The sequence below is a fragment of the Giraffa tippelskirchi genome, chromosome 1, assembly GCF_054371585.1.
Source record: "Giraffa tippelskirchi isolate mGirTip1 chromosome 1, T2T-mGirTip1v1.2.pri, whole genome shotgun sequence".
Lineage (NCBI taxonomy): Eukaryota > Metazoa > Chordata > Mammalia > Artiodactyla > Giraffidae > Giraffa > Giraffa tippelskirchi.
Window position 1 is genome coordinate 2,050,760 of NC_137275.1, and position 23,916 is coordinate 2,074,675.

The window sequence follows — 23,916 nt, forward strand, 5'->3', positions numbered from 1 at the left end:
GCTCACAGGTCTGGAAGGTGATAGCCAGCACCTCCTTGCTGTGTCCTTACACGGTGGAAGAGGTGTGAGGTGTCTCTGGAGCCTCTGCTATAAAGGCTCCAGCCCCACTCACAGGAGCTCCATCCTCTTGATCTAAGCATCTCCCAAGGTCTCTGCCTCCCAGTATCGTCACTTTGGGGTTAGGAATTCAGCGATGCCAGTGTATTTGGGGCACACATTCAGATCATAGCACTCGTATATAGAAAATCTTGAGTATTTATACACATTAGGGAGAAAGAAAGCTGCGAGAGCTAGTAAATGAGTTCAGCAAGGTTGCAGGATACTAGATCACTAAACAAAATTCAGTTGTGTTTCTATACACTCATTTAAAGTCCAAAAATGAAATTAAAGCAAATCCATTTACAATAGCATAAAAGGAATAGAATAATTAGCAGTAATTGTTTATAACAAAAGAAGTGCAACGTTTAATACACTGAAAACTTCAAAACATCATTGAAATAAAGTAAGGCAGAAGGGTAATAAAATGGAAAGACATCCTGTGTTCACAGATTAGAAGACTTAAGATTGATTTGTAGATTCAATATAATCTGTATCAAAATCTTAACTTCCTTTTTTTGAAGAAATTAACAAGTAGATCTTAGAATTCACACACAAACTGAAAGGATCACGAATAGTTACAACAATCTTAAAAAAGAGAAACAAAGTTGGAGGACTTAACACCTCTCAATTTCAAAACTTACTACAAAGCTACAGGACAATATGGTCCTGGCATAAGGACAGACGTATAGATCAATGGGATAGAACTGAGAGTCTAAAAACAGTCAGTTGACTTACAGTAAGGCTGCCAGGACAATTCATTTGGGAAAAGGAGAGTCTTTTCCATCAATGGTGCTGGGACAGCTGGGTACCCACGTGCAGAAGAAGGAAGCTGGACCCTTATCTAATACCATGTACAAAAGGTAACTTGACTGTGAACACCATGCTGCTCCTAGAGGAGAACTCTCAGGTGTGAACCTGAGCTGTAGAACCTCAGGTGCAAAGCTTCACAACCTCGACTTAGACAGTGGTTTCTCATACGTGACTTCGAAAGGACAGCAACGAAAGGAAAAAAGCAGATAAACTGGGCTTCATCCAAATACAGTACTTCAAAGAGCACCATACAGGAGAGAAGGCGGCCTGTAGAAGGGGGGAAATGCCCGCAGGTCCAGTGTCGGACTAGCATCAGGTGTCCAGGGCACATAACCAACTCTTACAGTTCAACAATAAGAAGACAACCCAATTTTTAAAAAATAATAAAGATTTGTATTTTTCAATTCAGTCGCTCGGTCATGTCCAACTTGTTGTGACCCCATGGACTGTAGCACACCAGGCCTTCCTGTCCATCACCTGCTCCTGGAGTTTACTCGAACTCATGTCCATTGAGTCAGTGATGCCATCCAACCATCTCATCCTCTGTCGTCCCCTTCTCCTCCTGCCTTCAGTCTTTCCCAGCATCAGGGTCTTTTCCAACGAGTCAGTTCTTGGTATCAGGTGGTCAAAGTATTGGAGTTTCAGCTCAGCGTCAGTCCTTCCAATGAATATTCAGGACTGATTTCCTTCAGGATGGACTGGTTGGATCATTTAACAGAGGATAATAAGCATATATCTGCAAAATCTACTCTCTCCTCCCCCACCAGTGGACTTTCCCATCAGAGTTCTCATTGTCCAAAACTTTAAAACAAGGCACTGGGTCATTTGGTAGTTTTCCCTGGCAGTTACCTCTCCTGAAAAATAAGTATTGTTCCTTAATTTAAAGCCCCAGAAGCAGTCTGCGTTCCACTTTCCTCGTGCTTGGTATCAGGCCAGTGGTACCCTCCTCAGCTTGCCGCACTTGGCTTGCCTCGCGTCTCTGCTCGTGGGGGATTTGAGCACTGCTTTTCCTTCCCGTGGAAGCAAATGTCTGTTAATGTGCTTTCTAAGACCCTGACGAAAGGATCTCTATTTGGATTAAGTCATTAAATAGTCTTCATAGAATTAACCTGCTGTTTAATTTAGCTTCAGGAAATTGAGACCTTTGGAGGGGAAATAATACTATGGAAAACCCTAAGAGCTATTTCTGTAAACCGTGTATTTTTGAGACAAGTGTTAGAACTTAATAGCTTTGTCTTCTGGAAATTTTGTCCTGTCTTCTGTTTGGCCCCGTGCCTGGAACAGTGCCTGCTTGACGAGTCGGTGAGTGAGCACACTCCATCCTCGTCGTAGCCTCACCGCAGTGGGAAGAGCCTGGTCTTGGGGGCACACTGCTCGGGTGTGGCTCCACTGCAGTTTCTGCGGCTGCACCAGATGTTCCATAGTTTGTCGAGCCTCTTCCGTCGGGTCCTTATGAGGCTAAATGACATAATGCATCACTTGTATTAGGCAATTTGAATGACAGCTATTAATCATTATTAATTATAACAGTATTATTGGTTTTGGGGGGAAATGTGAGTTTACTTCTTGTATATGTCTATCAGTAGTTCAGCATCTTTGATTTATAGAAAACAAAAAGTTGTATTGTGGTTATTCAGCTACCCCACAGCCAGAAATCAGTAGGTTCAATGTACGGTTGAATGTGATCTGTGTATTTTTTTTCAATAAATCAGGACAGCAGTTTTTCTGTGTGTTTTCTTTTTCCAGAATCCTCTGCATGAGGGTCAGGAGAGTGGGGAGCTGGTGTGTGGGGATGTTGGTGAGAATGTGGACTCCTTGCAGAGCAGTCTTGCAGTAAATGCCAGTGTTTTAAACGTGTGTATCCTTTGAGCTGGTATTTCTCCTGCTGGGAATCTATCTTATAAAACACAGTTGTGGAAAACATTCATGGCAGTGGTGTTTGCCGTGGCGAGAACTGGCAACTGGAATGGTTGAGGGGGCAGAAGCCGGTTCTCTGGGAGCCCTGCAGTCACTGAGGAAGCAGGGTAGCTCCGTGGGTGTGAGCATATACTTACCAAACTATACATGTATTTATCCCATTTGTGTGAGGATAAAGTGTGGGGAAAAGTGTCTCTTTCTGAGTGTGTGTGTTTACATTTTTAATTATGATTTAAAAAAACAACAAAAACTTCCCATCGCAACCATTTCGAGGTGTACAGTTCAGTAAAGTACGTTCACACTGACATGCAGACCGTCCCCACTGCCCGTCTCCTGGACGGTTTTCATCTTGCACAACTGTAGCTGTGTCCCCATTAAACACTAACTCCCACTGCCCCTGCCCGCAGCCCCTGGCCCCCTACCCTCTGCTTTCTGTCTACGAATCTGACTCGTCTAGGGACCTCACGTAAGTAGAATCATACAGTGTATCTCTCTGTGTGACTGGCTTATGTCACTTAGCGTAGTGTCCTCAAGGTTCCTCCGTGTGGTAACAGGTCTTACAATCCCTTCTTTTTTGAGGCTGAATAATATTCTGTGTCTGGATGGACCACACTTTGTTTGTCCCTCCACCATTGCTGGACACTTGGCTGGTTCCCATGTTCCGGGTGTCGGGAATAATGCTGTGAACGTGGGTGTATGGGCATCTTTCGGGGACCCTGCAGAGGAATGGTTGGAAGAGGCAGCTGACACACGGCACTCTGGAAAGCAAGGCTGGTGGGGGGTGAAGGGGGCGCCCTGACCTGTCATTTATACCCTCACGGTGTGGTTGTTGTCAATAAGCATTAGATACTGTCTTCAGCTGGTCATTTATGAAATCACTAACTGTCGTGTTTGGTTTGTGCCGTCTGAAGGGTTCGCCAGCCCCTCTACCAGAAATACCGGAACACGTGGTGCTCAAGTGCAGGCAGAGGCTGTGGGAGGACCCGTCCAAAGACGTCTTCGAGGAGTGCGCCCGGTGAGTGGAGGCCCACGGCCGGAGGCTCCGCCCGGGGCCAGACTCCAGCGGCCTGTCTGCGGGGGCGTGTCCCCTCTGGATTAGGGCGTCCCCTCCACCATCAGGCGGATGAGGGGTGATGACCACACATGCCCAGGGACATCCTGAAGCGCCAGGTCGCGAGCGTGGCTTTGCTGCCTGCCCGGCCCCTCTGCCCAGCCTTCCCCAGGGCTCGGTCCAGGGTGAAAGGAGCCCGTAGAGCATGTGCTGAAAAGAGCTTTTCTGCAGACCTTTGCAGTCAGGACAGGAAGGTCCCGAGTCCGAGCAGTTGCCCGAGTTCAGCTTCCTCGTGTGCTCAGGAGGAAAGAGTGGTTGCTGTGGTGACCTGGCCCCAGGCATGGAGTCATTTGTAAGCAGACGTTCATTCGATGTCACTCATGCCCTCAACACACGCCTGCTGAGCCCTGCCCTGTCGGGACCCGTGTCCGCTCCCTAGGGCAGCGGTAACACGAGGCCGACCCGCGAGCCGGGAGCTGAGGGCAGGCCGCCAGCAGGCCGAGTGTCCGGCCCAGAGAGGCTCCTGCTTTCCTCTTCCTGCTTCTGCCCTGAAACTCTGTTCTGATGTCGGAAACCGTGGGAGCTGCACTTGCCTGCAGAGGCTGGTCCGGAATTCCGCCTTCTCTGCGCAGGGCTGTCAGCAGAGAGACATAGCGGCCGGCAGTCTTTACACAGGTGTTGGGATGCAGGCGCCTGTCTGATTAGTTCATTTGACAGATGGCTCTTCACTCCTATGTGTTTATTAACTGTCATTTACCATCAGCTGCACGTGGCATCGGATAGCTGGATACGGTAGCACAACATTGTGCGGCCTCTAGGAGTCTGTGTTCTTATTATTCTGCCTCGTCCCGTCTTGTTACGGCCTTTATTTCCCCCAAGCCTTCCTTTCTCATTTTGGACCAGAATCCTGGTCCCGTGTAGTGAGCTGACTGAGCCCTCTCTGCTCCGCGGCTCCCGCACGAAGCTCTGCTGAGAGTCCACACGTGATGGTTAGTGGGAGCGTGAAGATGAACATATCAGAAACCAGCGCTGAGCTGATGCAGTTTTCAGCGTCATGATATTTACAAATTGTGTGCAGTAGGTTCACGTGCCAGACTAGAGCAGTGGCACAGAGTCTGTTGTTTTGAGGCAAGGCGTATTGGGAAGTAAAATTTGAGATCCTGGGAAGTTGACTTAGTTGTTGACCCTTCTAATTTATACAACCATGAAGTACACAAATGAGTTAGAATCAGGCAGTGTTTGTGTTCTTTCATGGAGACACTGAAGGACCTTTGTAAAGGGATTAACTGAGCCGACTGGAGAAGGCAATGGCACCCCACTCCAGTACTCTCGCCTGGAAATCCCATGGACGGAGGAGCCTGGGAGGCTGCAGTCCATGGGGTCTCGAAGAGTCGGACACGACTGAGCGACTTCACTTTCACTTTTCACTCTCATGCACTGGAAAAGGAAATGGAACCCACTCCAGTGTTCTTGCCTGGAGAATCCCAAGGACGGAGGAGCCTGGGAGGCTGCAGTCCATGGGGTCACACACAGTTGGACACGACTGAAGCGACTTAGCAGCAGCAGCAGCAACTGAGCCAACAGTGTTAGAATCCTGACTGGTTCATGAGTGTTTGGAGCTGAGCTGCCCACGTGCTTGCCAGGGACAGGAGCCCCGGCGCAGGGCCACCCCTGCTCACACATGGGGCATGAGGCCCTGGCCTCCAGGATGGGCTCAGTTCTAGGACGGCAGTGGCAGCCTCTCAGCACACAGTGTCACTGACAGAGAGCTGTGTTGATGTGGGTTGTGGCAGCACTGATGTTCCGCTGTCCTGCAGAGCAGTGACGTGGTCACCTGGCATGTGGCCTGTGGTGAGCCCTTCCATGAGAGTGAGAGTTTAAAACGGTAATGAATGACTTAGTGCTTTTATAAACACAGTGTCATTGCTGAGCTCACTCTAAAGTGAAGGTCGCTCAGTCGTGTCCAACTCTTTGCGACCCCGTGGACTATACAGTCCATGGGATTCTCCAGGCCAGAATACTGGAGTAGGTAGCCTTTCCTTTCTCCAGGGGATCTTCCCAACCCAGGGATAGAACCCAGGTCTCCCGCATTGCAGGCGGATTCTTTACCAACTGAGCTACCAGGGAAGCCCCGACTCCCTCACAAGAGTCTCGGAAGGAGGGAGCCTCAGATCACAAGTTGAGAAGTGCTGTGCTGTGACATCAGTCAGTCCAGGAACATCTGAATAACCTCTTTAACAAAATAAAGGGAAGCAAATCAAATGACTTGCTCAGAAGTCTGAAACCAGTGCGGTGCTGGGATTTTTCTCACAGCCTCCTCACTCACGACCTACTACCGGCTCCCAGACGGACTGTGGTCACTCCTGGTTCAACTCCACCACGCCCGGGGGATGGCTTCCTCTCTCTCTGTCGGTGACTCCGCTGCGGCTCAGGCGGTCTCCCTCTGCTCCCACCCAGGGTCAGTGCGCTGCAGCCGCAGGGCCCTGGCCACCCCCGTCCCTCAGCTGGACGCTGACCCCCCTGTCTCCTTGACTGAGCGGTCAGAGTCATCAGGACGGGCCTGTGGAAGGTCCCTCCAGCGTCAGCTCGGTAGATGCTGATCCACTGCAGCGCCGTTTTAAAGGGCAGGCTACGTCCTGTCCCTCACCTACTCCCCGAAGACAAATTGTATTCCTACTATCATAAAGTCACAAGTAAACCTCAGAGGCAGGGCTCGCTGCGTAAGATTTCTTCAAGGAACGAGCAGCGTAAAACGATGCACTGAGTGCTTTAATGAGGTGACCGTATCACCGTCTCCGGCTCTGCCGGCTCTTGCCGCGTGGGCCTTTCTCTGGCTGCAGGGAGGGGCTGCTCTTCGCTGTGGCGCACGGGCTTCTCCGGTGGCGGCCTCTCTTGCTGCAGAGCACCGGCGCTGGGCGCTGGGCGCCGGGGCTTGAGTAGTGCGGCCCGTGGGCTCAGCTGCTGCGGCTCACGGGCTTAGTTGCTCTGCGGCGTGTGGGATCTTCCTGGACTGGGGGTCGAACCCATGTCCCCTGCATGGGTGGGCAGATTCTCAACCACTGTACCAGCAGGGAAGTCCTTGAGAGCTTTATTTTTAATATTTTTTTTAAAAAGGTGATATCACATATTAACAGCTTCTACTCTATGACTATTATCATTTATACATTTACACTAATGTTAATTGCAAACTGTTTACATTCCCTCCTGGAATACATGTGCCTCCATGTGCGGAGGTACACATACGCACGTGCGTGCACACACACACACACCTTGAGTATGTTTTAAACTATTGTTTTTCTACTGGGAGATTATCTTTATCAAGTAATTACTTCACTGATATTCTAGTACATAAAAAGGACCTCTGACTTTAGGAAGGTAAATTGGTTTTATTTCTTATGAATTCTTGCATTCATATTTTCACTGGTAGCATTGGAAGCTAGTGGGAGATTCTGTAATTGCAAAATTCAATATACTGAATTGTGTGTAACGATTCATTTTCCCATATCCATCGCTCACTCATGCATTGAATCACAGAGTTGTCTTCATTTCATATTGCAGCCAGATGTAATAGTTGCATAAAATCTCTTTCTAGAATTGTCCATGACCATTTAAGTGAAGAAGCATTTGAGGAATACCAAGAAAGCGCATATTTTTCTCGATTTTTACAGTGGAAATGGCTGGAAAGGTATGCTCTCATCTGACATTTCAGTGAAAACAAATCGTGACTTCCATTACTGCATTCTGACTCATATTTACCTTTCTATCTGTCAAAATACTGTTGGAAATCTTATTATTAATATTGTACAATTTCTTCTGATCCAGTGGGCTCTGTTTTCTCTTGTTAAAATGTCAGTTAGCCCTGTTGGTGCCATCGTGAGAAAGTAAGCCATGTCCTGGATTCACAGACACAGAATCTGATGTGGTGGTTGGGTCTTTGCATCTCAGCCTCTACCCAGACGCCTGCTAGCTGTGTGTCCTCAGGCAGCAACGTGGCCCGCATGGGCCTTGGGTCCCTGTTGTGTAAAATAGAACCTACCCCTTGGAGAAGTAAATAGCAGCCCGCTCCAGTATTCTTGGAAATCCCGTGGGCAAGAGGAGCCTGGTGGGCTACAGTCCATGGGGTCGCAGAGAGTCAGACGGGACTCAGTGACTAAACCACCACCACCACCCTGGACTGCCAGAGTCCCTGGAGGAGTGAGTGTGGAACACTCTGCACAGAGCTCGGTGCACAACAGGAGTGCTCAGGAAGTGCTCAGGTCAGTTCAGCTCGATCGCTCAGTTGTGTCTGACTCTTTGCACCCCATGGACGGCAGCACGCCAGGCCTCCCTGTCCATCACCAGCTCCCGGAGCTTGCTCAAACTCCACGTCCACTGAGTCGGTGATGCCATCCTCTGTGTTAGCGGCCTCCAGCGTTGTTGTTACACTGATTGTTGATTTATTAAATTTCAGTTCGAACTCATACAGGTTTCTTTTGCTACGGTGTCCACACCGCCTTTGAGGTTCTTTTTTCAAAGAGCAGCTCCCTGTCAATGTCACTTCCCTCAGCAGCCTTCTGAGAGGCCCCAAGAGCCGTGCCAAAGAGAGCACAGGGAGATCTCACGGTGTGGGCCGGCTGCAGACTTGGGTTTCGTTCAGTCAGTAAGGATAGCAGGTCATTCTGCATCTGTCTTCGGTGTTTTCACAATTTTAAATGTTAACGTGCTTGTCTCTTGAAAGCTGTCCCACTGAGGAGCCCCCTCTGAGCACAGGCAGCTGGTCCTGGGCACCCTCCCCAGCATCAGCGGGGGGTTCTCCCCTTCTTAGGCCAGGCCAGGAGCTAGGTAGGTTTTTCTCTTTCAAAATAGCAATGTGATGTGAGACCTGAGGATTTCTTTTTTCCTTGTCATTAATTAGGCAACCAGTGACAAAGAGCACGTTTAGGCACTACAGAGTCCTAGGAAAAGGCGGATTTGGAGAGGTAAGTCGTACCTGACAGCTGTGAGCAATACTTCTAGAAAAGCCAAAGGGGGTCAAGGAAAGGCGTGATCTTCAGGTAATGTATCGACTCTACCAATACATTTATTTCTTTACTGTGTACTTTAGAAATACTTTTAGCAGCCACAAGAATTAAGATTGAACTTTGAGCAAAAGGTACACGCTTTTAAAAAATTCAGAGATCCGGTGGGGAGAATAATTCACCATCTTTGTGATTTTACATTTCAGTTCTTAGTTCTTAAAGAGGTTGTTTTCTCATGTTTTCAATGTTGAAGTTTAGTAAGGTCGTCCTGACTGAAAAGATTATTCTGTTTCCATATGGTGGAGTTTCTGTTATTCCATTCTCATAACTGAGGACTAGCCTAGAAGTTCACATAGTACAGAGTATATTACTAAATTTTATTAAATATTATTGCATATGCTTATTTAACTCAACTCTGGACGTGTATATACGTTACACCTACTTCGAAAGGAGTTAGAAAATATGTAAATTGGGGAAATCCTAAAGACACTACCCACAAGTTGATGAGAGATGGTCTTTAAATGGGATTGGAGACGGCTGTGGTCGGTGTTCAGAGTTCCGTCCTGCTCTGTGCAGCAACTGAGGGAGACGCTAAAGGCCCCGTTGAGTGTGTGGAGCGGTCACTTTGAGTTCAAGCCTTCCTAAGTCCCCAGAGCCAGGCACACCGTCTGCTTGTGATTCGCATGGCGCGTACTCCCAAATTCCAGTCCAGAGCCACAGCCAGCGCCAGCCCGGGAGGAGTCACACCGCTGGCGCCACCTGACCTCCACTCGCAGTGGCCGCGAGAGGGACTGGTCGGCTGCCAGCCTCGGGAGAGCCCTCGGGGTGCCCGCTGCGGCCCTGGAGGCCACCTGGTGCTCTTCGAGCCCCGCCCCGGGGTGCCAGGCCCTAGGCGGGAGACGCTTCCGCGAGGAGTCCAGAGGAGTCCGTCTCCTGGAGCGTTCGGTCCACGCCGCCCGCCTCACACCGCCTCCAGGGATGGAGCTCAGACTTTGAGGAGCCGAGGAAGGAAGCTTCCAGCACCCAGCTCTTGTGTCTACAAAGGAGTGAAGTCTGGCGGCACAGAGGTCTTAACAATGGACTTGGTAGGAACACATCAGCAAGTTTTAACTGTCGTGAAAAGACTCCGTGCGCTTATCATCTCATACAGCACTTTTTTAACACAGCGACTTGTGCTCCCGAACAGATGGCTGTGAGGACAAATAGATGGCTGTGGTTTTTCACAGACGTGATCTGGGTGTGCTGTGCTGCGCCAGGCTTGGGGTGAGGGTCACTGGATGGCCCATCTGTCTCAGGAATGCCAGTTAGAACCCTGAGACTGAGGCAAACGCCTGGGGCCCTTTCAGTCCAAATGCCGGTAGTGTGTTGACCTTTGCCAAATGCCGACACCCCTTCTGGTGGTGTGAAAAGCCAACATTTTGGTCTCATTTGGTCAACAGCAGTGCTTTCACTTCAGCCCTGAGTCCTCCGGGCAGCCCTGTTGGGTCCCGAGGCCGGCACGGTGGACGGGGGCCGGGCGAGCATCCGTGCCTGCATGGCGGGCGGTGGAGAGAGCACGTCCTTGGGACCCACGCACCCTGAGGTCAAGCTCCTGCGCCTCCGCTTCCAGCTGTGCAATCGGGGAGCCCGCCATGGTCTCCTCCTGCAGAAGGGTCATGATCCCTGCTTCACCATCGCTTTGAGGAGCAGCTGAGGGGCTGCAGCGCCTGGCAACCCCACCCCCTCTCCCTTCTCGCTCTCTGACTTGGCAACTCCACTTGAAGGACTCTGTCTTCAGTCCATGATAAGAGATGTGTGAAGACTATGTGCCAAGACTTTGTGGTCAGAAAATGATGAAATACATTTTGGAATAGTCACGTTATTTGTAGAATGTTTAATGATGAGAAGATAGTCACACAGTAAGATGAAAAAAGATTATAAAATATTATCTGTTCTGTAACATAAGCCCAATTTCCCATAAAAGCCAGAGGTTGTGGGGGAGCAAGCTATATATCCTTGCATATCTATGTACACAGATATATGCACATATATGCACAGATATATGTACACAAATGATATGTTTTATCATTGTCTTTATTAATACTTTCAATATTTTCCACAATGAGGTTTATATTTTACCATCAAAATTATTTTGGTTGATGGATAAAATTGTATCTTGTCTTATATTCACTTTTCAAGTAATGCTCTGGGGGACTTCCCTGATGGTCCATGGCTAAGATGCTGTGCTCCCAATGCAGTGGGCCCAGGTTCAATCCCTGGCCAGGGAACTAGATTTCACATGCCCCACCTAAATATCCTGCATGATGCAACAAAGATCCCACATGCTGTAGCTAAGAGCTGGCACAGCCAAATAAATAAATATTTAAAAGTAATTTAATAAAAATTTAAAAAATAAAGTAATCCTCTGTGCACATGTGTGTGGCATGTGTGTGTGCAGGTGTGGGGCGTGTGTGTCTGGGGTGTGTGTGTCTGGGGTGTGGGGCAGGTGGCAGTCAGGAACCATGACAGTCTGTGTCGATAGCCTGGAAGCTGGAAGGCTGGTTGTTGTTGTTCAGTTGCTCAGTTGTGTCCGACTCTGCAACTGCATGGACTGTAGCCCACCAGGCTCCTCTGTCCATGGGATTTTCCAGGCAAGAATACTGGAGTGGGTTGCTACTTCCTCCTCCAGGGGATCTTCTGACCCAGGGGTCAAATCCGTGTCTCCTATAGCTCCTGCATTGGTGAGCAGATTCTTTACCACTGAGCCACCAGGGGAGGCTGGAAGCTGGGGGCTTTATTGTGCTGTTCTCTTCACTTACCTTTGTTTGGAAGTTTTCATAATGTGAAGTAACATACAAATACGACTTTAAGAACTAATTAAGTAGAATAAAGGTATGAAAGTCTATGGAGTCTATGAAATACATGTATTCTTGAATTTTAAAAGTAATCAAGAATATTTACTGTCAGAAACTTTCGTTCTTGTACAAAAAGTAGAAAGACACAGGGAGACACATCTAAGCGGATGCAGCAGGAGCTCACGGAGCGACTTACACCGTCACTGTGCTTGGTTCATAAGCTCCCTTCTTAACCAAGGACCCGAGGGTCAGAGGGAGGTGCCCACAGGGACCCAGCCATGGCTGTGACGGCCGTGGTCTTGGCCCCACAGAGTCCACGCTGCTCTTGACCAGAGGGAATTGTCACGGAGAACACTTTTCTCTTAGTAGCCTGAGAACTGCCAAGTGGATATGAACTGTTGTTTTTTTTAAAAAAACTAGGTTTGTGCCTGTCAAGTGCGAGCTACAGGAAAAATGTACGCCTGTAAGAAGCTAGAGAAGAAAAGGATAAAGAGGAGGAAAGGGGAGGCCATGGCCCTAAACGAGAAGAGGATCCTAGAGAAAGTGCACAGTCGGTTTGTAGTAAGTATCTCCTCTGCCCTCTTTCTGGTTCACTACTCACCCTCAGCCAGTGAGCCCAGATGTGTGAAGCCTGACTCCACTCTCACTGTGTGGGTCAGGGCTGAGCCCAGGGGTCCTGGGTCCAGGCTATGCATTAAGTAGCAGGGTTTTCATCTCCACAGCTGCTTCCTCCACCTAATTACATGTTGAAGGAAGAGAGGGAAAGACAACTTATAAAAGGCTTCATGGTGTCATTTACTTCTCAGTTCTGAGGTCAGCAGCATCGTGCTGGGCACAAAGCTTCTAAGACAGACAGGCCTTCAGAGCTGTCACCTAGTTTAATAGCAAGGGTTTACGTGTGTGACATGTCAGCCTTATGTATGTGCTTTACAAGAAAACCTTTGATAAAATGGGCTCATCTTAGAGTTGCTTTAAACGTATTTGTGTAACTACCTCCAAATACCGAAATCTACAATCTAGCGCTGTGCAAGGGACATAGATAATACTTATGGTCTATTCTACTGAAATACAATATTTTGCTTTTTGTACTCCTGGCCTCTTGCCAGGATCCTGGAAATACTTTCCTTTGCCCTTGATTCTGTTTCTTACTGCCTGCTTACGGCCGATCTTACGGGTCCTGACTGGTACTTCTGTCAAGTTCATCTCCTGCTCCCCCCAGCCTCTCCCCACTCCCCACCACAACATGACTGTGTGTGTAGACAGTCCAAGACTCTCTAGATAACTGGTTGAGACTTTGGCCAAGTTATTAGATATGGCACCAATTAGACACGAAACAGTTATAAAATGAAAACTTCGACTGACACCATTTACAACAGCATTAAGAAACATCAGAATCTAGGCAAAAATCCAATGAAATGTGCAAGACTTCTACACTGGAAACTGTAAAACACTATTCACAAAGAATTAAAGACACCCTAAACAAATGGTGGGTGCCCTGTGCATGGACTGGGAGACTCAGGGCTGCGATGGCAGTTCTCCCCGGACTAGCATAGAGGTGAGAGTAGTGAAATGCAGCCCCAGCCAGAATCCCAGAAGAGCGTGTATGTGTGTACTCATGGGTGTAAACTGACGTGCACACCAGCAGGAAAGTGGGCGAAGAACTTGAATAGGCAGTTCACGAAAGAGGCTTACGAAACCAGTATACGGGCACATCTGAGAGGTATCCCCTAGGTGTGAAACCACGGGAGAGTGCCGCTCCTTCAGGGTGTGACTGGTGACACGCTGGCCGCTCTGGACCCCTCTCGCGCTGCCAGAGGTGTCTGACTTCCACGCTGAACGCAGACATTCCGCAAGCATGGAATGCTGGTGCTCAACGATTAGAATGTAGCTTCGAGGAGTGCCATCCCAAGTTCTTTGTGAAGGTTGGCACCTACTCGCTTAGACATGGCTTCCCCAGTGGCTCAGCAGCAAACAATCCACCTGCCACTGCAAGGAGACATGGGAGACTTGAGTTCGATCCCTGGGTGGGGAAGATCCCCTGGAGAAGGGAATGACAACCCACTCCAGTATTCTTCCCCGGGACGTTCCATGGACAGAGGAGCCGGGCGGTCTGCAGTCCACGGGGTCAGAAAGAGTTGGACGCGACTGAGCACGCCCAGCCTTAGGAAGGTCTCTGGTCTCAATGCAGAGCAGCTGTTAGACCCTCACCAGGTAAAGGTTTGAGATGATGCACGGCGTACTTCTTCCCCAAAGCAGGCAGGATTTTGGTGTTCTCGTTATAAGTCTACATGGATTATTTGACTGTTGCTCGCAAATAGAGTACATCGCCAATGAATGAGCAGGTTTTTGCATTTTGTTTCCTACAATGCTGCTGTCCTCAGGTTAGTTTATGTTACACATACCAAACCAAAAATTCCCTGTGCTTGGTGCTAACCATTATGAACGGAGGGGACTTGAAGTTTCACATTTACAACCTGGGCGACCCTGGCTTCGAGGAGCAGAGAGCCATCTTCTACGCGGCCGAGCTGTGCTGTGGCTTGGAGGATCTGCAGAGGGAGCGGATTGTGTACAGGTAAGAGCGCAGGGCTCTGGGGGCCTCAAGGCCTGTCTGCCCTGAGCGTCCGGCTGCCTCGCGGCTCTTGTGGCCACTCAGGGGCTGGGCGGGAGGGCCAGTGGGGAGCCCCGGCCCTGATCCCTGGGGGCTGTGCCCTCACCATGCTGGAAGTATGGCCAGTCAGGGGCAGACCTCGGTTTTCTTTTTAGTTCTATTCTATCTCCGGTAAGTACTTTTCATTTAAGTTGGTCAGATACGGTCGTGCTGCTCACAAGCACGAGAGGAACCCATTTCCAAGATCCTTAGACATTTTGACAGTTATTCCGAGGACTGGGGATGATGTTCCACAAAATAACAAATGTTCTTAAATAATTGTACTTATTTTAATACTTTTTTCATCTTAGAATTCAGTAGAGAAAGTTAAATGCCGAGGACGGAATTAGTTTTGTGTGATGAATTAATCTAGGTTTTAGGGACAGCAGTCCCTCCACCACCTTTAGAAGCTGGGGTCCTGGGTGCTGACACTCTTCTGGGCTGCCTCCAGGCCGCTCCCTGCATTCAGCCCGGTGCGTCCACCTGCGGGCCGTGTGCACTTGTCCCTGAGGGGGTGTGTCCAGCTGGCCTTCTTAGTTCCTGGGGACTCTGCCTGCTCCTCCCCCTCTGTCCCACATCCTCCCCGAATCTGGTCCCCAAATCAGTCCAGCGTATTTGTCCGATTCCTCTGTACTTTCCGCAGTCAATGGCTGAGGTCATGTCCTCCTCAGATGGGCTTGCTCTCCCGGAGCTTGTCCGGCGTCCTCCTGTCTTTCCTGCCTTGCTCATGTGTCCGCCCTCCCAGGGGCCTTTCTTCACGGCCTCTCCTGCCATCATGCAGAATTAGTGCACAGACGGCCACTTTCCAGAAGCCCCCTCCCCTGGCTGGTCCTCAGAGTGCTCCATGTTGCCCATCCTGGGGCCGGTCCCCCTCTCTGGCCAGCTTCCTAGAAGACCTTCCTCTTCTCCATCTCAGTTCTGATGTGATTTTTTTTTCTTTGTCTTTTGTGGCCCAGAGCCAAGTTGAGTATCTCCTGAGGATCAGCTTCCAGCAGGCTGGGCCAAGGGGTGACGGGGTCCCACCCGCCATGAGCTGTGCAGAAGGTGGGGGCACGGGCTGCTGCTCTGGGACTTACAGGGGGGGCCAGGAGGAGCTGATTCCTATGTTGCTGCTGGAGGAAGTGAGCTTGTTACAGTTAAGTCCTGCTGAGCCGCCTTGGCCTGCTTCTGGTGTTGAGACGCATTCCCTGGTCTGGTCAGAAGGTTCTGTTCCCCAGCCTTCTACCCTGGGCTCCCGCCTGCCCTTCGGCTGAGCAGGTCTGTCTTGTGCCCGCTGCGTCCACAACACCTGCCATCAGGAGGCGCCCCCGAGCGTCTGTTGAGCAAATGAGCCACGGCCTTCAGGCTCTGACGGTCCGTCCCGCCTTCAAGGCACTGTGCGCACGCTTCCCAGAGAAGCTTCCCATGTCCTCTTACCTCTCCTCAGAGATCACCACTGACAGCTTTCATCAGACCAGGTCCTAGAGACAGTGTCTTCCTCTTTGCACAGAGGTGGTACAAATGAAAATGCTCTCCTATTTGAGCAGCTCCAAAGTCAGAAAAGAAGAGGCACACAGGATGGGCTTTTATTACTTTCAAATGTTTATTTATTTACGTTTTTTCTGCCCCATGTCTCAGTCGCGGAGGGCAGGATCCTTGGTTGTAGTGTGTGGGATCTCATTCCCTGACCAGGGATGGGAGCCCGGGTCCCCTGCAGTGGGAGTTCAGAGTCTTAGCCACTGGACCACAGGCAAGTCCCCGGGGAAGTGGTTTTTGAGGGAAGGCTTGAGAAAGGACAACACTTTGTAGCCTGAGCTGTGGCGTTCTGCCCTGGCAGATACCCAGTGTGTGGTGGAGGCAGGGTGTGAACACGCCGCTTTGGAATTGGTCTCAGCCTGTCGCCTGGCATCCAAGTGATCCAGTGACATGGCTGCAACCTAAGTGTGGCATCTACACCCCAAGAATGTCTAAACACCTTCCGGAGATGCTGTGATAGTCCCAGGAGACGTTGTATGTAAAATGCTTAAGCACACGTCTTGGCATCCAGAGAGCACGCCGAAGAAGGTAGCCGATGTTATTACTGCTGGGCTAAGTTGTTCAGTCGTGTCCAACTCTTCGCGACCCATGGACTGTAGCCCACCAGGCTCCTCTGTCCATGGGATTGTCCCAGCAAAAGTACTGGAGTGGGCTGCCATGCTCTCCTCCAGGGGATCTTCCAGAGCCAGGGACTGAACCGGCATCTCCTGCATTGGCAGGTAGGTTCTTTACCACTGATGCCACTGGGAAGCCCATTGTTACTGCTACCGCTGTTGTGATTTTGTGCAGTACATACTGTGTGTCTCCTTTCAGAGCAGGTGGTTGATTGACAGCTGAGTGCAGAGCTGGTGGGAATGGTTTAGGGCAGCTTCTCACACCAGGCAAGGAGGCGGCCGGGAGTCGGTGGATCTCTGGCTGGGCCCTGGGTTGGCTGCCCTGGAGTGGTGCTGCATGGAGCAGCAGGGCTTTAGGGCACCTGGTGAGATGTTTGAGGTGAGGTGGGCGGGCGGCTGTTCTGTGCATGCGGCTGTGCCTGTGAACATCCCATGTCAAGGAGGGTTACCTTGTTGTCAACAGGATTTACCAGGATTCTTTAAATACAGAGAAAAAGCAAGACTGCCCACGGCTGGGCAGGGCAAGCAGAGGGCACCCATTCCCGCCCCCTGCTCCCCAGGGAGACAGCGAGAGTGTCGGGGAGTCTTTCCAGGAAGGGTTTCTACACAGAGCCCCACGCCCATGTCCTCATTCTCCTCTCTTCTGGGCGTGCGGTTTCTACCCCAGGGCGTTTCGGTGTCTGCGGCCCCCCTCCCCCTGAGCTGGCGTGTGGTTCTGCGGGACTCTCCTGGGACCGGCGCCTCGGAACGGCTGCTCCGTTCTGCTGACCTTGGTCTCCTCTGCAGGTTCTGGAGACGTGGCTGCAGACGGAGGGGCCGTGCTGAGGGAGATGGGTCACTGTGACAGGACCACATATGAAGTCAGAGCTAAATAGAAATCCTCTGAAAGTTAGGTTTTTTTTCTCTCTAAGGGAAAAAAAACCCAAGTAGCTTGAGTTATCACATTTAGTTTAGTCTTTGGTGGCACACACGTATTTGAAGTTTGTGGCATTGCCCTACTTGGCAGTGAGCTGAAAACAGTGCCACGGGTCACACGCTCCCCGCCACAAGGCCTGGCCTCACTGAACGCTGCCCAGCCCTGGAAGCAGGGCGCTATGCACAGGTCCTCCCAGTGAGGACGCGGAGGCCACATCGCTGACGGCGGGCGGAGCCAGGATCTGACCCTGAAACGGACTCCTCTCGTACGGGGGGTTTCCAGTCATTGACACTTTTGACAGTCTATTAATGGTGAGAGAAATGGAACCGAGCTCGTCAAGGACTAACTCCTCACCGCTGGGCTGCACGTTTCATGGCTGGATCGCCTTCTGCGAAATGCGAGCACCCACACGGAGCAGTGAGCTGTGAGCCCCCTCCTCCTCCTCGTGGCCACTGGAGTCTGTGGCAACACGCGGGCTCCCACGGACCTGCAGACGGCGGCGCCGTCCTCTGCCGGGCTCGCTGTCGCTCAGAGTGGGAGGTGTCTGCGGGGTGTTTCCGTGGGAGCCGATGGAGCCCAGTGTCGCACTCAGAATAACTGACTTTGTGTTGTTTCCTTCCCTTGCAGGGACTTAAAGCCCGAGAACATTCTCCTCGATGATCACGGTGAGCGAGGCTTTCCCCCCGACTGTAGACTTTGTTCAGAGGGACTCAAGTCAGGGTGGACCTACCCCTTAGTGCCGCCGGGGGTCAGCGGCAGGAGACGCCCAGGGGGTGAGCCCTCCTAGAAACAGAACGGTGGTATCCCCATCGTCCCCCCGTGTCCAGGCAGGAAGCAGAGGTGCTTCTGATTTTCAGTTCAACTCGCAGCGAGAGCAGCGTCTTCTGTTTGTTTCTCTCTTGTTTCACCTTGCTTTACTCTCAGCACCGTGAATCCACACCCTCCTTGCTTGGTCGTTCTCACAGGCGTGGTGTGGGCCCTTGTTTGATTTGCATTTCCCTGATGACACTTTTCATGGGCTTACTTGCCATCTGTTTATCTTATTTGGTAATGTGTCTTTTCAGGTCTTTTGCCCATTTCTAATTGTTTTTTTCCCTTATTGTTGAGTTTTAAGAGTTGTTTGTATATTTTTTATGCCAGTCCTTTATAAAATATAAACGTTTCTAAGTTAATGAAGTCATCTTCTAATTTTTTTCTTTCATGGTTTGTGCTTCCAGTTACCATTGCAGTTGATTTTATGGCTGTGACCATGTTAAAGTCACTGAACTCTGGAAGCTTGTCGACTTTCTGGACTTTGTGCATATGCCATCATCATAGCTTTGGCAGATGACCACCTTCTGTCTGCCTCCCCAATTCCTGAGCCTTTGGTTTCTGTTTGTTGCCTCGGGACACCAGGTGGGATGTTCAACCCAGTGTTTACTAGAAGTTGTAACAGCAGGAATTCTTTGCTTATTTCTGATCTCAGGGATAGCCTTTCAGTATATCCCCGTGAATATGGAATCTGCTGTAGTACTTAAATATTTGTTTGTGTGTCTGTGCTGGGTCTTCGTTGCGGCACACGGATCTTGTATTAATAGTTGCATCCTGCAGGGTCTTTAGTTGCAGCACCGTGGGATCCAGTTTCCCAAACCAGAGATGGAACCAATGCAGGGGAGTGTGAAGTCCTAGCCACTGGACCACCAGGGAAATCCATGCTATAGTACTTTCATAGAAATTAAGATTTAAGAATTTTCTCTTTTTAAAAAATGGCAGTTAAATTTTGTCAGTGTGTTTTCTCCCAAAATGATTACATGTTGTTTGTTTTTTAATATGGTTAATCCACCAGTTGGTTTTCCAGTGTTAAACGAATCTGTCATTCCTGAAATGAGTCCAGCTTGGGCAGATCATGCTGCCCTTGCCTGGGTGGCTGGTTCTGGCTCCTGACAGTCCCAGGAGGACGCGCACCTCCAGCGTGGTCTCTCCATCGGGCTCTGCACAAGCGTCAGAACCCGCCCAGGTGTCTGTGTCCACACGGCAGCCACCAGGGGTTCAGACGTCTCCTCTCTTGGGGCCAGCTGTGCCCAGCCTTGGAAGGTGTCCCGGTGGGAGCAGCTGGGGAGCCTCTGTGCATTCCCCGCTCCCGGTCGGCAGTGTCCAGCTTGACCAGGCTTTGCCGGTGCTCCTGAGGGAAACACCAGCTGCCCCAGCAGAGCTCCTCGGTGTGGGCCTCCCACTCAGACGTTCTGTCCATCCTGGCCGGCCCCGTGGGTCCCAGCCGTGGCCAGGAGTGGTGCAGACCTGCCTCGGCCTTCTGCATCCTGCCGGGACGCAGGCGGCCAGCATCATTTCCGTGGCAGTCACTGTGGTACTTGTTCTTTATACACCGGGGCCAGGTCCCGTTCCCGTTACGAAGAGGAAGGAGTGAAAAAGCGGTGTTGTGCTTGTCTTGATTTCAGGAGACTTTAAATCTTTTCATTGTGTTTTCCTATTCTTTTAATTTTTTAAAATGTTATCCTACCTATACTTTAGTTTCTCTGACTTAAATAATGCAATTGGCTTTAGGATTTTTACTATTATGGAATTAAAATTCTTAAGAACTAATTTGCCACCAGTAAGCCATAGACCATAAGAGTAATAGGATTGTCCTCAAGTACTTCTTCATTTCCGTTATAGACAGCTTGTTAGGTTTCCTGTTTTCATGCGTAAAGTAGAACTTGATATTTGCATTGAATTTAGGTTCAAAAAAACTGTTGTCTATTCTTCTACGTTTCAAGGTACATTTACCATTTGTCCATTCTGAATATGGAAGCAGTTTGTTTCGCAGACTTTAAGGGGGATTTGGTTTATGAAATTAAGCTGGTGGTTGAGTTGACGAAGAAAACGGCATTGTGTTTGTATCTTCTGTAGCTGTTGTTGTTGTTGAGTCCCTAAGTTGTGTCTGACTCTTTGCAACCCCGTGGACTGCAGCACACCAGGCTTCCCTGTCCTTCACCAAGTCCTGGAACTTGCTCAAACTCATGTCCATTGAGTCAGTGATGCCGTCCAACCATCTCATCCTCTGTCATCCCCTTCTCCTCCTGCCTTCAATCTTTCCCAGCAATCAGTCTTTTCCAATGAATCAGCTCTTCGCATCAGCTCTTCGCACTCTAAAGTAGTGGAGTTTCAGCTTCAGCATCAGTCCTTCCAATGAATATTCAGGACTGATTTCCTTTAGGATGGACTGGTTTCATCTCCTTGCTGTCCAAGGAACTCTCAAGAGTCTTCTCCAACACCACAGTTTGAAAGCATCAATTCTTCAGTGCTTAGCCTTCTTTATGGTCCAGCTCTCACATCCACACATGACTACTGGAAAAACCATAGCTTTAATTATCTGGACCTTTGTCAGCAAAGTGATGTCTCTGCTTTTTAATATGCTGTCTAGGTTTGTCATAGCTTTTCTTCCAAGGAACAAGCATCATGTAATTTTAGAGGTAAATGTTTCCAAGTATGAATTGCTATAACTTCCATCCATGTGTTTTAGATTTTTTTCCATTATTTATTGTCAAAGTGTCAGCTGGCCCCTGTGATTTGTGTGGTGTGTTTGGCCGCATGCAGGACACATCCGGATTTCAGATCTTGGTTTGGCCTTGGAGATCCCAGAAGGGGCGAAGATCAGTGGAAGAGTTGGAACACTGGGCTACATGGGTACGTGACCAGCCTCAGGACGCAGAGAGCTGACGGGGTGGAGGGACCTGGGGTCAGTCCTGGCCCGCTGTGGGGTAGCGCAGTGGTATCTGAGGTCTGTACCCGTCCCCACCTGCCCTTATCGCCTGGGGCAGAGCCAGGACAGGACAGAGGCCTCCTCACTGCACTTGCTGGCTCCACACACCCCTCCTGAAGGTGACCAAGTCATTCCGAACGCTTCGTGAACTGGAGGCCTGGCCTTGGGTCAGCCCTGAGCAGGGACTGCCTGGCTCTGCCCGAGCAGGGGGCCCTGATATGAGGGAACCGGAGGCCTGGCCTTGGGTCATCCCCGAGCAGGGACCGCCTGGCTCTGCCCGAGCAGGCGCCCTGATATGAGTGAGTCGGGAGCCTCTGCTGAGTCTTGCACTCACCCCCGCATCCACTGTGGCTGCTGGGCCTTCACCTGGGGGCCTGGCTCTGCCTGATGGAGAGGCAGGGGGTCCTCCCACGGTAGTTACTCTGCAGTGATTCACTTCCTACTCTGTGAACAGTGGGAACTGTTTCCAATAACAGCTTTGCTGAAATATAATTCACATACCATAAAATCCACGAATGTTCTTTTTGGCCATTCCACAGCAGCAGGTGGGACCCTAGTTCTCAATCAGGGGTCAAACCCGTGCTCCCTGCCGTGGAAGCACGGTTGTACCCACTGGACCCAGTCCTCCAGTCTGAAGTGTCCTGTTAAGTGGATCTCAGTATAGGCAGAGCTGTGCAGCTCTCACCCCTGATTTCAGAGCCTTCTCATCCCCTCGGAGAAGAAGCCCCGCACCCCCAGCAGTCACCCCGGCTCCTCACCTTCCCTGCCAGCCCTGCGGCCACTAAGGGACTTTCTGTGTCCATGGAGTTGTCTGTTCTGCCTCATCTAAGTGGAATCACCCACTGTCTGGCCTTTTGTGTCTGCCTTGTAGGCTTCACATGTTCCCAGGGTTCATCTGTATAGTAACAAGCATTAACTTTAAATTGTGTTGTTTTCAATTTAGCACAAGGAAATTTAATTTAAACTTCCTATATTTGTTGTGTAGCTCCGGAAGTTATCAACTCTGAGAGCTATACATTCAGTCCTGATTGGTGGGGGCTCGGCTGTCTGATATATGAGATGATTGAGGGACGTTCTCCATTCAAAAAATACAAAGAGAAGGTTAAGCGCGAGGAGGTGGAGCGGAGAGTGAACAAAGAGGCCGAGCAGTACTCTGAGAAGTTCTCCGAGGACGCCAGGTCCATCTGCAGCATGGTGGGTCGGGCTCAGCCGGGGCGCAGGGTGGGGGCTGGCGGGGGTAGGGGGTGGGGAAGCGCAGCGTCCGTCAGTCCGGTCGGGCTGAGCAGGGGCCTCCTCTCGGGGTCCCTGATCACTCAGAGCAGAGCAGAGGTCATTGTTTGCTGTCCCCGAAGGCGCTGCTGAAAGGGCAGGGCAGCGCCGCCAGGTCCTGGCCAACCTCACGGGACACTAAGAGGCAACAGACCCCTCGGGGCGCTCTGCAGTGCCTGACTGGATGGAGGGCCACGTGTCTGCCACTGTTGCCGCAAGAATGTCCCGGCAGGAAGGGAGCGAGAGGAGCTCTCCTTGTCACTTTCTTCTCTTCAGCCAATACGAAGGGTTTTCAGAGCAAATTTTAACCTTCGTTTGCATTCAGGAGGGTTTATTGAGAATCCCCCACGGCCCCTCCCCAGCAGTGAGTGAAACGGGCAGTACTCTCACCCCTTCCACGCGCACGCCTGGTGCCCGCATCTGCTCAGGGCGGGTGGACTGTGAGGCCTGGCTCCGCCTGGGGGAGCGGGAGGGGCTGGCTGTGGGCGGAGGGCAGGGGGCAGGGGGTGATGGGCAGGGACTCCAGGCAGAGACTGGACAAGACAAAGGAGGGGGCCAGCCAGGGCCTTGCAGTGATTCGGGTGGGGGTCTCGGCCCTGGGTGGTGGCAGAGCGGGTAAGAAGCGGTCAGGCTGGGTGGGTGGGGAGGCATCGCCTGCAGGGTTTGGAAGCTGGGGATGGGGGGCCAGTCCAGGGAGGGGGAAGGGCAGGGACAAAGCCTCAGGGTTCGGAGGTGTGCAGGCCTGGGGCAGGCCCAGCTCCTCAGGTCTGTGGAGGGGAGCGTCATGGGTTCCGGCTGAGAGCCGAGCCCGTGGGGCAGCCAGCCTCCCTGGGAGGTGCCAGATGTGGGTTCCTGTGGTGCTGTCCTGCCCACCCCTGCACTGCCAGCACCCAGACGCCTGAGCTCACAGCTGGCGTTCCCCACAGGACCCTGTTTACAGGGGCAGGTCCAGCCCTTGGCAGCGCCTGCCAGCCCCTGTCCTTGGCCAGGCTTCTGAGGTCCAGATCTTTCTTGTGTACCTTTCAGCCGAGGCACATCTTTCTGATTGAAAATTGTGGAGGAAGCCCGTTTGATTTTTGCCAATAATGGGCATACCTCATTTTTATTGTGCTTCACAAATAGTGTGTGTTTTGTTTTGTTTTTACGAGTTGAAGGTTTGTGACCACACTGTGTTGAACAAGTCTGCATAGGTATGTGTGTGTCTGCTCAGTCATGTTTGACTCTTCGCAACCTCATGGACTGTAGCCCTCCAGGCTCCTCTGTCCATGGGATTCTCCAGGCAAGAATACTGGAGTGGGCTGCCATTCCCTTCTCCAGGGGATCTTCTGACCCAGGGATTGAACTTGCATCTCTTGCATCTCCTACATCGGCAGGCAGATTCTTTACCACTGAGCCACCAGGGAAGCCCCTGTCCCTACTGTTTCCCCAGCAGCATTATCTTTTAATTATGTACTTTTTTTTAGATATAATGCTATTGTACACTTAATAGACTATATCCAGTCCTATCA

At 50.7% G+C, this 23,916-nt stretch overlaps 1 protein-coding gene and 1 long non-coding RNA gene across 22 annotated transcripts in view; one reads left to right on the plus strand and one right to left on the minus strand.

Moving 5' to 3' along the window:
* Nucleotides 1–23,916, plus strand: part of GRK4 (G protein-coupled receptor kinase 4) — a 55,771-nt gene that overhangs the window by 25,048 nt on the left and 6,807 nt on the right. For 6 of the 21 annotated variants that reach the window (XM_081580042.1, XM_081580109.1, XM_081580067.1 and 3 more), the window contains exons 5-13: nucleotides 2,656–2,763; nucleotides 3,738–3,841; nucleotides 7,470–7,562; nucleotides 8,772–8,835; nucleotides 12,129–12,269; nucleotides 14,090–14,280; nucleotides 18,028–18,065; nucleotides 20,974–21,063; nucleotides 22,125–22,333. In XM_081580042.1, coding sequence (XP_081436168.1) covers nucleotides 2,656–2,763; nucleotides 3,738–3,841; nucleotides 7,470–7,562; nucleotides 8,772–8,835; nucleotides 12,129–12,269; nucleotides 14,090–14,280; nucleotides 18,028–18,065; nucleotides 20,974–21,063; nucleotides 22,125–22,333 — 1,038 coding nt within the window. Of the gene's footprint in view, nucleotides 1–2,655; nucleotides 2,764–3,737; nucleotides 3,842–7,469; nucleotides 7,563–8,771; nucleotides 8,836–12,128; nucleotides 12,270–14,050; nucleotides 14,281–17,701; nucleotides 17,825–18,027; nucleotides 18,066–20,973; nucleotides 21,064–22,124; nucleotides 22,334–23,916 lie in introns of all 21 variants that reach the window. The other 15 variants (XM_081580092.1, XM_081580161.1, XM_081580130.1 and 12 more) reach the window with 6 other exon arrangements.
* Nucleotides 439–12,445, minus strand: LOC145542104 (uncharacterized). Its single transcript, XR_014079592.1, has 2 exons — nucleotides 12,310–12,445; nucleotides 439–2,367 (listed from the first exon to the last, which is right to left on the minus strand). It is a non-coding gene; the product is annotated as an uncharacterized LOC145542104 (long non-coding RNA).